The sequence below is a fragment of the Leopardus geoffroyi genome, chromosome A3 (assembly GCF_018350155.1).
Source record: "Leopardus geoffroyi isolate Oge1 chromosome A3, O.geoffroyi_Oge1_pat1.0, whole genome shotgun sequence".
Taxonomy (NCBI): domain Eukaryota; kingdom Metazoa; phylum Chordata; class Mammalia; order Carnivora; family Felidae; genus Leopardus; species Leopardus geoffroyi.
Window position 1 is genome coordinate 86,844,836 of NC_059336.1, and position 12,447 is coordinate 86,857,282.

At 42.9% G+C, this 12,447-nt stretch overlaps 1 protein-coding gene across 2 annotated transcripts in view; it reads left to right on the forward strand.

Moving 5' to 3' along the window:
* ANXA4 (annexin A4) overlaps positions 1-12,447 on the forward strand; it is a 163,990-nt gene that overhangs the window by 116,619 nt on the left and 34,924 nt on the right. For both annotated transcript variants that reach the window (XM_045446349.1, XM_045446348.1), the window contains one exon: positions 10,192-10,246. In XM_045446349.1, the coding sequence (XP_045302305.1) occupies positions 10,244-10,246 (3 nt within the window). In that variant the 5' untranslated portion in view covers positions 10,192-10,243. The remainder of the gene's footprint in view (positions 1-10,191; positions 10,247-12,447) is intronic.

A 12,447-nucleotide genomic window follows, 5' to 3' on the forward strand; every position in this document is an offset into this window, starting at 1 on the left:
TTTCTCCACATCTTCACCAACACTTTTTTCTCTGTGTGCATTTTTTATAGTTGCCATCGTAATAGGTATGAGGTGAATTCAGTAAGTTTTGACGAATGCATACAGCTGGGTACTATTGCCTCAGTCGAGATAAGGAACATTTCCATCCCCACCTAAATTTCCCTCTCTCATGCTTCTCTACAGTTAGTATGCCCTCTGCCTCATCACCACCTCCAACCCCTGGAAAGTGAGGGCCCAGGATGGAAATCTGGTGAGCAGAGTCCAGGGGTGGGGTGCTATCTTAGAATTCAGACAGCTGTGAGGACCATGATCTTGTCAGAGGACAGACACACACAGACTTGGTGGCCAAAGGAAACATGCGGGAAATCTGGTTTGACGTGTTGGTAGACGTGAAAGCCGAACTCTGTACCTCTCAGGTGTTTTTAATAAGGGTAGAGTTAGTAACCCATACCTTACACAGCTCACTATACAGGTAATGCTAGAATATGTAGATGTGGCAGTAAAGGTTACTTGGAGAGAATAGAGTAATAAAAAGAATAGCTAACGTTGTTGAGTACATAATGTGTGTACCATTCTAAATATTTCATATGATGTAATGACTTGATTAATCTTTGCAACAACCCTATAAAGTAACTATTGTTATTAATTCCATGTTGGAGCATCTGGGTGGCTCAGTCGGTTAAGCCTCCGACTTCAGCTCAGGTCATGATCTCATGGTTCGTGAATTTGAGCTCAGAGCCTGGAGCCTGCTTCAGGTTCTGTGTCTCTGTCTGTCTCTCTTTCTCTCTCTCTCTCTCTCTCTCAAAAATAAGTAAACATGAAAAAAATAATTGCATGTTACTAATGAGGAAACTGAAGTGCAGAGAAATAATAACTTGCCCCAGGTCAAATAGCTATGAGTGTGTTTAGGAGAGTTATAAACCCAAGTGGTTGGGCTCCAGGCTGCAGCCACTTTGCGATGGAGGAAATATGACATGGTCTTTGAAGGAAGAGTTCCTGCCTGTCTGAAGGCCATCATGTAAAATTAGCAGTTAGACCACGAGGCTGGCTACACCACCCTCAGTGTGGACCTTCCTGTTCTGTCTCTCGTCAGAAGGATGGCATGGATTCTCCCGTCCTCGGGGGCACCCGTGCTGCCCACCTCAGGTCAGAAGAGAGAACCCAACCCATTATTACCGTGCACATTACCCAGAAGCCAGACCCACCACTTACGTGTAGACAGGGCTGTTTCCCATCTGCAAACTGAAGGGGTGGGCTGGGCATTCTCTGAAGTCTTCTCTACGCTGACAGTCCTACACTGTCAGGAATGAGCTCTTTCTGGAGGCAAGTGTTTCCTCCCATTTCTGCTCCTGCTTTCTTTGGGCACTTATATCTCAACCTTGAAATTACTCTCTCACCTGTGGTTTGGTGGACATTTTGACCTGAAATAGGGGAGAATCAACTCTGGAAGATCGAAAAAATACTTGTTTTGAGTCTAGAGGGTCACTGCCATAGCACATAGCATAAGTAACTGCCATCTAGGGCTTGAGAAAACATGTCATAGCTGTGCCAAACCCATCTTAGGCTTTAAATGAAAGCCTGTAATGTTTTTGGTTCATAGCGTAAGCCAGAAGAGCTATTTCTGGCATTCCTTTTTTCTCTCTACTGGTATGTACTGGATAGTCTTAATATTGCTGGCATTAGGGAGGGTCTGGGTGGCTCAGTCGGTTGAGCATCCTATGTCAGGCTCTGTGCTGACAGCCTGGAGTCTGGAGCCTGCTTCAGATTCTGTGTCTCCCTCTCTCTCTCTGACCCTCTCCCACTTGTGCTCTCTCTGTCTCTTTCAAAATTAAATAAACATTAAACATTTTAAAAATATTGCTGGCATTAGGATACACATAACAAAATGGGGTCATTATTTCTAACCTCCTTTGATATTCAATTCAGACTACTCTAAGAGCATGATGCATCCGTCTCTGGCTCTGGGGGGTGGGGAAGGTGGACACAGAAGGTGCCTGGTTGGAATCCTTATGTCTCTCCCTAGGGATGGCGCCACTTTGACCATGTGTCTGCTCTGAGAGATGTTATCACAGAGCTGTGTTGAGTTATTCTCACACCAGAGAGGCTGGGTGGGTGAACTGGGCAGGGGCGTGTGGGTTAGAAATGTGCTTTCTCTCCAAATAGCCAACAGTCTTGTACAACACTTTGGACTGGGGGTTGTCTGCCAAAGGGTAGCTAGTTTCCACCAGATAAGTCTAGGAGAGGAGTATTTTTGTTGTTACTTTGTTTTGTTTGATTTTGTTTTGCATCCAGCTTGTTAAAGATATAAAGACCAAGAAAGCACTTAGCCCAGCAAAAATGTGACATTTCAAGTTTTTAATTCCACTGTTACTCTAAAAGTTTCTAGCATTGCCACCTGCCTATATACACATGCACACCTGTGTGTGTTTGGCATGGTATAATATAAAGGTCTCTAGAGTCAGGCAGATCTGTGAAAAAACAACTCGTACCACCTACTACTTAAATGATCTTAGGCACTATGCTTAACTTTTCTGAACTCACGTTATCAGGCCCAATTCACTGGACAGTGAAAGGGCAAAATGATACCATTTGGATAAAAGCACATAGGGACTCAATGTAACTAAGTGGTCAATAAATATTTATCTACAAATAAAGTCTCTTTAGCTCCAATTCACAAAGTAAGGAATACAAGGCTAGCTTTCCTGGTGCCGAGCCACCCGCAGTGGCAGAGCCCACCCCGTGGCAGGTGAGCCCCATGACCAGAAGAAGGATGACTAAAGGCTGGAGGTGACCATTCAGGAACCTTTTGTAGAGAGTCCCTGCAATGGGAAGCAAGTCCAATGGAATTATCTCTAGCAGCCTCCAGGATTTCTTTTTAAATGATAGACTACTCTTGAATAGGCAGAACATAGGGGATATTTTCTGCCTGCAGGGTATATAGGTGGAAATTAAGATATGCCTTTTAGCACCTAAAATGGTCTCTGGAATGGGGCAAGCATTCCAATAATGTTTATTGAACGAATGAATGGACAAATGTGCATGAAACATCAGTGAAACTATCATGTAAGTCCCATGATTATGAGCAATAATCAGCATTGTCAGTACATCAACTTCTTGTTGCTATGTTCACTGCCCCGAGACCAGGGGAGTTCAAACAGTTTGTTTGCAAGTAAAAGGCATAAGAGTTAGAGAAAACAAAAAAACACTGCCACCAACAAAAGACCAGCCAGTGAGAATGCCAAAGGTCCAGTCCACAGGTGGGACTGGGAGTTGCTCAGATAACAAGAAGAAAATCACTTAGGAAAATCCGAAGCCTTTTACTATGCAGGCTAAATACACTACCCAGAGAAACAAGGCAGGGGAGCTACACATTTACAAAGTTTATCAGAATTTGCTTTGATTGTGCCCTACTCGAAGCTTGTGCCTGGGGAAACTGAGGTATTATGTGAGGTACAGAGACATTTAGCAAGGCAAGCATTGAACTAAGAGTACAGGACCCAGCCAGTCTCCCAGCCAGCGCTTAGGCCATCTCAGCTGCCTTTTTATTTTTCTAATCTTATCTCTTAATACAATATAGAACTCACCATAGGCAGCTTTCATTATTATGTCATCCAGCTGGATTGTAAAGTGGAGATAATAATCATGACTCCAGGGACACCTGGGTGGCTCAGTCAGTTAAGCGTCCAACTTTGGCTCGGGTCATGATCTCTCGGTTCAAGAGTTCAAGCCCCACATTGGGCACTGTGCTGACAGCTCAGAGCCTGGACCCTGCTTCAGATTCTGTGTCTGCCTCTCTCTTTGCCCCTTTCCTGCTCGCACTCTGTCTCTCTCTCAAAAATAAACATTAAAAAAAATCATGACTGCAAAAGTTACTGGGTAGATTAATTAAGATAGTGTAAAGGAGTATTAATAAATGTACCTTCCTTCCCCCTGCCTTTTGGACAAAGCAATCGTTGGAGTAGAGAAAAAACTTTAATAGACTTTGGCATGATGTGGAAATGGTAGAGGAGTGGGGATGTTTTAAATTCAATGTAAAACATGTGTTTTAAAATCATTTGCGGATTGAAATTACTATTATTGTCCCCCACAGTGCTGTGAATAAGTGGCTAAAATTTGGACAAAAGATGTCAGTAAGTTATTTGCCAGGTCCTGGGTTGGAATAGATTCTTCCTCGAGATTGCTTAGCAGACAGGTTTCCAAATTCACCTGCCTTCATTTAGCTTAACACACTTTGTTTTTGATTAAATGTTTGAAAATTCTTATTTCTCCAGACTCAAACCCCATCACGGCAACAAGACTCCCTTTAACTTTAGAAGGATCTAAGTTCCAAGGGAAAAGGGTTACATTCATTTTCCTATTTCATGGACAGTTTTGAAAGCCCTTAGTGCTAGGGCGGGGCCCAGTCACACCCTTCACAAATCCCCAGACTAGAAGTTTAATTTTGTCCTGTGGCATGTAAAATGAAACCACGTACCACAGAAAAATGATGAGTGACTCACTCGCATGTGATCTTCCAGGGAAGAGAGGGATTCAGTAAGAATGTGCCACAAGGACAGCAAATCCCTTCATAATGGACGTTCTGGTTGCCTGTCCTGGGACTGGGTCAATGTCATGAATCTCAATGGAAGCCACCAAGTTAAGGTGGGGTCTCAAGGGGAGCATCCAGCACTGGGGTGAGTTCGTCACTGTGCCACATCCAGCAAGACCAGAGCAATTGCATTCATCAGCACACTAAGAAAGGGTTCAACTCTCAGGGGCAGGTTCATATTTACAGGCCCACCACACACATGCCGTCAAATGCAGACACACACATGCTGATAATTTATTTGTTACATTGAGAAATATAATTGTTACTTAGAGATACCCTGTACTTTGAAGACAGGTCCACATGGGAAGCCAAACTCTAGTCCAGGGGTTGCTTTGCAATCACGGAATCAGAGCAAAGGGTATTAGATCTGTAACAGAGCAGGGGGAGATACCTGATTCTGGACCATTGGTTCCTAAGGCCAAGCCACCCTTTCCTCAGTACAGGGCTTTGATGAATATTTCAGAGTAAGCCTCTCAGGATTTTTTTTTTTAATACTCTATGTTTGTTTGTTTTTTTTTTAAGTTTATTTGTTTTTGACAGAGACAGAGCGCGAGCATGAGCTGGGGAGGGGCAGAGAGAGGGAGACACAGAATCTGAAGCAGGCTCCAGGCTCCGAGCTGTCAGCACAGAGCCTGACGCGGGGCTCAAACTTACGAACTGCGAGATCATGACCTGGGCCGAAGTCGGACATTTAACCGACTGAGCCACCCAGGCGCCCCAAGCCTCTCAGGATTTTGTGTGGCATTTGCATTGCCTATGGACACAGTCTTTGTTTAAAAAGGCTAATACTTTCAGCAAGCCGGCTTTAGTGCAGGAGCCATTTTTTCTCATCGAAATAAATTTGCATATCTTTGTTGTGATGGTTATTTGCTCATTTTGCTAGTCTAATGCTCAGGAAACTAATTTGCCTGTTTTCCAAATTGTGGGTGAGTGGGGAGGAATCCACCACACTGCTGTCCCCATGAACGGCCTACTGAAATATTACATGAGATCAGAGATCCTTGTTCCATGCACCTGCATCTGCCGTAAGGACATAAGAATCTGGCAGTTGATACAATAGGGCAGTTTGTGGGATGGTGTAATAATTTCCTTTCGTACTTCCAAGCAGAAAACTATATGGATCCGTTCTCGACATATCTAATTTTTCATTAGGAACCCATCATAAATTACTTCTGCAAATTTTTGTAATCTTTCCTGAAGTAAGTTGGACTCATTTACGAATTAGTGTTCCCTTACGTAACTGCTCTTGGGATAGGTCTCTTCCTTATTGTTCTTTTAACGTTTATTTGTGTTTGAGAGAGTGCGGGGGAGGGGCAGAGAGCGAGGGGAAGAGACTCTGAGGTGGGCTCTGTGCTAAGAGCAGAAAGCTCAATGCAGGGCTCAAACTCACGAGCCCTGAGATCCCAGCCTGAGCTGAATCAGATGTTTAACCGACTGACCCACCCAGGCGCCCCTCCGGGGATAGGTCTCTTATGTTTAGTTCCCAGCTTTCTTTCAGTTGCTCTAAAACTATGTCTTAAAAATTTCAGGGGCCCTATCATGAGCCCTAGTTGTAGAGTTCAGATAATTATAAAGAAATTGCAGTTTCCCACCCATATAGTGCATGACCCTTAGATTTTTTTCAGGTATCACTAACATATGGTCCCTTCAGTCTTCATCTTTCCATCTTGAAGAGTCCTCAAGGTGGAAGGTCATTTGAGCCATGCCCCGAACCTCAGGGTTTGCCTTTTTACTAAAACTGCAGCACAGTTACCAATTATTTTGCCCCGCCTATGAGCAGCAAAGAAGCTTTTAAAACCCCAACACTAAGTCTGAGTCCTTGTGAACCTGGTGATATTATTCAGTTTATGGACTTGCAGGCTGGCCTTCAGAGAGACTGAATGAGTGAATCAAGGAAGCTGAGGCAGGAAAGGGTTCCTGTAAAGAGTCCTTGGCTCTGTGGGCTGGAGGAAAATGTGGGAGGAATTTTAGAGGTTGAGCTCGGGGAAGAAGGGCCTGGCACTCTTTGGGAGCTGATCATTTTGTGCTGTTAGGAAGAGGCCCACAACTATTCTGTACCAGGGGAACCTAAGTGATTCCTTCCCCTCCTTTCTGCTCCCCGCCCATCCTTGCGGAGAGTTACTCACACCCCACAGGTGCCAGACATGCTAGTGAGCGTTTGTGTGGGTTCACTTTACACGTATTTTCTGATATCTAATGACAGAATCAAGGGGTACCATTTTCTGCATTCATTTCTATAATCGACTGAGAAACTCGTTTGGTACTAGTGAATAATAAATATACAACAGCTGTCTCTTTGTAAATGGACTTATGCTGTGTGCTGTCCAAGTTTCAAAATAGACTGTCTGGCTAAAAGTACCCTGTTTTCAAGTATGATACATTTTTTTTTCCTTTAGTAAATTATTTCTAGGTCATTGAATAACGGCTCTCAGTATTTCCATAAGGTTTTGCTCAAGCATTTTTTCCACCTCTTGCTGTGGTCAGAAGGACTGGAAGTATTTATATTAAAGGCTGGCTTTTTGAGGAGGTGTTTCCCTTCCCTGCCCCCTTCCTCACTGCAATTACAATAGTTCCCCCTTATCCACGGGGGATACATTCCAAGAACCCCAGTAGATGCCTAAAACCACAGGTAGTGTGGATCCCTATATATGCTGGTTTTTCCTATACATACAGACCCTATGATAAAGTTTAACTTATAAATTAGGCACAGTAAGAGATTAACAGCAAGAACTAATATTAAATTAAAACAATTATGTTGATATACTGTAATAAAAGTTACATGAATGTGATCTTCCTCGAAAAATATCTGGCTGTACTGTACTTACCCTTCTTCTTGTGATGATGTGAGATGATAAAGTGTCTACGTGATGAGATGAAGTGAGGTGGATGATGTAGGCAGTGAAGTAGCATTAAGCTACCACTGACGTGATGGCAGGAGAATGACCTCTGGACTGTGATTGAGCAAAACCACAGATAAGGGAGGACTACCTTAATTCCCAAACCCCATAGAAACAAAGGGAGGGCACTTGCTTCTTAAAGCTGGGTCTGCTAGGTTGTCCACAGATTAGCAGAAGCTCAATCCAACTCACATATAAATTATACTTAATGAGAGATATGGGCACATTTTGATTATTCATAGGATATGAAACAAGACCTCCAGACAAATTTGAGGCTAAGCTTCAAAGAGCCCTGCTCATAGCTTCCCCTGGCACATTCTGGACAGACAAGAAATACCCCTTCCTGTCCCCTATAGTCTTGTCTCTACTCCAACCCCATCTCATGCCACTCTGGTCCTTGTTCATGATGCTTTTGCTCATTCCTCTAACACAGTAACTTCATTGCTGCCTCAGGGCCTTTGCATTAACTGTTTCTTCTGCCTGCAATAGTTCTCCTCGAGCACTTTGAATAGTGAGCCTCTTCTCCTCATTCAGGTCTTAGCTCAAGTATCATCTTCTTGAAGATGACTTCCCTGGTCACCCTGTCCAGGCTAGCTCCTTCTCAGTAACCTGATCACATCATCTTCCAACCCAGGATTCAGCAAACTTTTCCTGTGAAGGGCCAGGTATTAAATATCTTCAGCTCTATGAGCCATGTAGTCTGTCACAAACTCTCACTGTAGCCTGAAAGCAGCCATAGATAATATGTAAATAAACGGGTGTGACCACGCTCCAGTAAGTATTTATGAACACTGAGATTTGAATTTTATATTATGTTCATGTGTCATGAAATATTATTCTTTTAACTTTTTGTCCACCATTGAAAATGTAAAAACCATTCTTAACCTGTAGGCCATACAAAAACCAGATTTGGCCCATGAGCTGTGGTTTGCTGATCCCTGTTCTATAGCATCGTCCCGTTGTATTTTCATCTTACTGATCTGAAATTATCCTATTTATTTGTTTGTCATCTGTCTTTCCTTGAAAGCTCCTTGAAGTCACATTCTTTGTCTTATTCACTATATTATCTCTGTCAACTAGAATAGTGCCTAGAATATAGAGATACTTTATGAAAGTTTGGTGATTGAATGAATAAATTCATATAGCCCGTGAGCCACAAAATCCAGTACAGAATTTCTTCCAAATATTTTCCATATATATCCTGTTCCAGGTGCCACACCCTGCCCGGGCCTCTAACTCTGTCTGTCTGTTCCTTAGCGCTTTCTCAAGATTTCCTGACCTTCCTCTCACTCCTGTCTACCCTGTAGAATAGAGCCTTGCTGAAGCATGCCTTTTGTTATATCATTGCTCTGCAAAAACCAAAACCTTTCCACTATTTTACTTACCATTACCTACAGATCAAGTCTGACTCCTCAGTTGGGCATAGGAGGCCTTGCCTAATCAATCCCCACCTGCTTTTCCAACCTTATCTCTGAACCTTCCCTCAAATGAGACCTCTGCTCCAGCAGCCTCATCTCTTCATTGTCCCTGAGGCCACTGCTCATTCCCTCCTCTGCACCTTTGCTCAGGCTGTGCCCCAGAAGTTGGCATTCTCCTCAGGAAGGAATTAAGCCCCTATGTAGCTGTAAGGGAAGTGTGCAGTGAGTGATGGGAGACAAGGAAGAATGGTGCTGAGCCTCAGGAGAGCTGCAAGATAAGAAGTGAAGGTGAACAGACCTGACTCAATTGGTAATAAAATGGGTTAAGCAGGATTTAGTTATTCTCAGGGAATAATTGAAAAGTGCTGCTTGGTAGGGCGATCTAGGCCAATGCTTTTCAAACTACTGTGCAGACAGGTATTGGGGGAATTTTGTTAAAATGCAGATTCTGGCAGTAGGTGTGGAGTGGGGGCCTGAGACTGCTCCCAGATGATGCCCATGCTTATGGTTCCAGGATGATTCTTTTGAGGATCAGGGAGCTAACAAAATGCTTAGGAAAGAAACCTTTCCCATAGGACTCAGATATGGAAACAGGAAGTCAGTTGGCCTATCCCTCAGAGACCTGCCTATCTATCATGAGGCCAGGACTCGTAGCCTACAATCAAGGCCCTCCTTGCCTTTTAAATGACTGAGTACATGTGTGAAGATCTGAGCGACCTTGCTGAAGAGAACCAAGCACAAAGCTGAGTGTATAGGGAAGAAGCACCTGTACGTCCTGAAATAGTGGCAGGGAGAGGTCATCTGGAAATGACAAGCGTAATGTTGGCTGGGCCACTGGCCATCACACACACGCACACACACATACACACACGAACAGAGTGTGGGTTGGAGTGCGATACTTCTCCCTAATGCAATTGGATTATCTTTTCTCCAAGGAGACACCTCTTCTCCACTAGAGCTTACAGTTCAGAATCCAGGTATGGCTTGAGTACAAGTAATATACTTCATCCTAACAAACAATAGCAATCACTTCTGTAATGTGTTATCTCCAAACAGAAGAGCAGGTAGGGAAGTATTTTGTCGGAGTGATACATTTGCCTGTTTGAGCAGTTTGTCTTTAATTATTACCCTGACCTTTCTATCTTTGGCTAATCAACAGCTGGCCTTCTGATGAAAGTGGATGCTATTTCCTAATTGTTTAACTTTGTGTAAACTACAAATTATCCTGTTTAATGATTTTAATGCTAAATCTCTCATCACAGTAATTTCCCCTCTGCTTTTATCACAGAGGAACTTCTGCTTGGGTGACTGAACTCTGATCCTGATCTAGAGTCACGTCCATGGTAAGTTGAGGAGTGCCTCACCCTACCTGGTGCCAGGCACAGACAGGTACAGGATGTGTATGCAGGGACTGTTGACTTTACAGAGGATTGTTTGCTTAACAGAGGGGAGAGAGAAGGAAATGAAAAGGCAGTTTCTTTCTTTCCTTTTTTTTTCTTTAAGCACTATTTTCATTTCTTTCAGGGGTGGTGAGTCATTTGACCCTGAAAATTAATTCAAAAGATAATCCATTTAATCTGTCTGACATCCTGAGATACAGAAATAAGTTGTAGTTTTATCTCTGCGGGGGTACTACATGTTCATTTTAGGAATTTTCTGCAAATAAAAAAGAAAAATAAAAACCCCACAGGTTCTACCTTTGGGAGACAAGTGCCATTCACATTTTGGTGTAACCTCATCAGGCTTATCAAGGGTGTTTGTTAGCCATATGGTCTTGTCATCTGCCTCCTGTTTTTGGCTGTGACTGGACTCCTCAGAGTTTCATTATCTGATCTTTGGGACAGGCAGGGAATTGGATCCCTTTGAGAGTTCCACAAAGTTCAATGCTGTTGTGGAAGCTGAGCCTCCTAGCTGCAAATAGGCTCTACCTGAGGCTGGCCATCTGCTCTCCTTCTCCCACCCAAATAAGGTTATCTGAACAGGCAGGTGGTTCTGGTTCCTGGTCTTCTCAGCAGAAATAATAGCAATAGAATCTTACACCTGGACAGGCCCAGAGTTTCCACCAGCGTTAAATGGCCTCCTTTAGGAAGATAGACGTGTAAACTATCTTGAACAACTGGTAATATACTCATAACATTGTTTTACATTAGACATTCTACAATTTTCTTCATCATCCCTGACAGTCAAAACCTTGCTCATATCTACTCCAAATCTCTATGCATTATTTTAAAATTCATTTCCTTTTAGGGGTGCCTGGATGGCTCAGTTGGTTAAGCGTCTGACTTTGGCTCAGGTCATGATCTTGCCGTTGGTGGGTTCGAGCCCCGCTCTTTGCTGACAGCTCAGAGCCTGGAGCCTGCTTCAGATTCTGTGTCTTCCTACCTCTCTGCCCCTCCCCCACTTGCTCTCTATCTCTCTCTCAGAAATAAATAAACATTAAAAATTTAAAAAAAGAAAGTTTTACGGTGTCCTGACTTTGTGCCAGATGTGGTACTTGGCTCAGGGGACTCAAAGTTAATGGGACAGTCTTTCTGTCTGCAGTAAGCTCACAGGCTTCCGATATGCAAAGCCTGTAACCAAGTGACCTTTTAGTGTGCTTTCCACTCGAGGAAAATTACCTCAATTGCTCTCATCTTTCCTCCTAGGGCCTGTTTTCCATCATCGCTGTTATTTATTGGACAGATAAAAGATTTTTTAAAGAGTAGGAAAAACACAACATAGTCACAATATTGTAATTCCCAGTTGTTTTCCATCATTTTATTTTAGACCCTACTCACATGTATAATAATTTTCAAACAGTAGTAATAAGCATAAATAACATTTATGTATTCATTATAATCTTCACTTTGCTAACATGTTTATATTATATTTTGTGGCATATTAAAATCATTTATTCTAGATGGTGGAATTATGGCTGTTTTAATTTTCTTAATTCTTTTTTTTTTAATTTCCCAAATCTCTACAATGACCATATGATACATTTCTAAAAACAAAATGTTTTTGTGTTTATCTATTTTATTTTTGAGAGAGAGAGCATAAGGTGGGGAGGGGCAGAGGGAGAGAGCGAGACACAGAATCCAAAGCAGGCTTCCAAGCTCTGAGCTGTCAGTGCAGAGCCTGATGCGGGGCTAGAACCCACGAACCATGAGGTCATGACCTGAGATGAAGTTGAATGCTCAACTGACTGAGCCACCCAGGTGCTCTGAAAATATATTTTAAAAGCTACCAGGGGCTCCTGGGTGGCTCAGTCGGTTAAGCATCCGACTTTGGCTCAGGTCATGATCTCGCGGTCCATGAGTTCGAGTCCCGTGTCGGGCTCTGTGCTGACTGCTCAGAGCCTGGAGCCTGTATCAGATTCTGTGTCTCCCTCTCTCTCTGACCCTCCCCCGTTCATGCTCTCTCTCTGTCTCAAAAATAAATAAACGTTAAAAAAAATTTTTTAAGCTACCGTATTCAAATATTTAAAAGATTTTTAAAATAGATGTTTAATTTACATATAGTGAAATGCACCACTCTTAAGGTTATTGGTAGATGAGTTTTGACA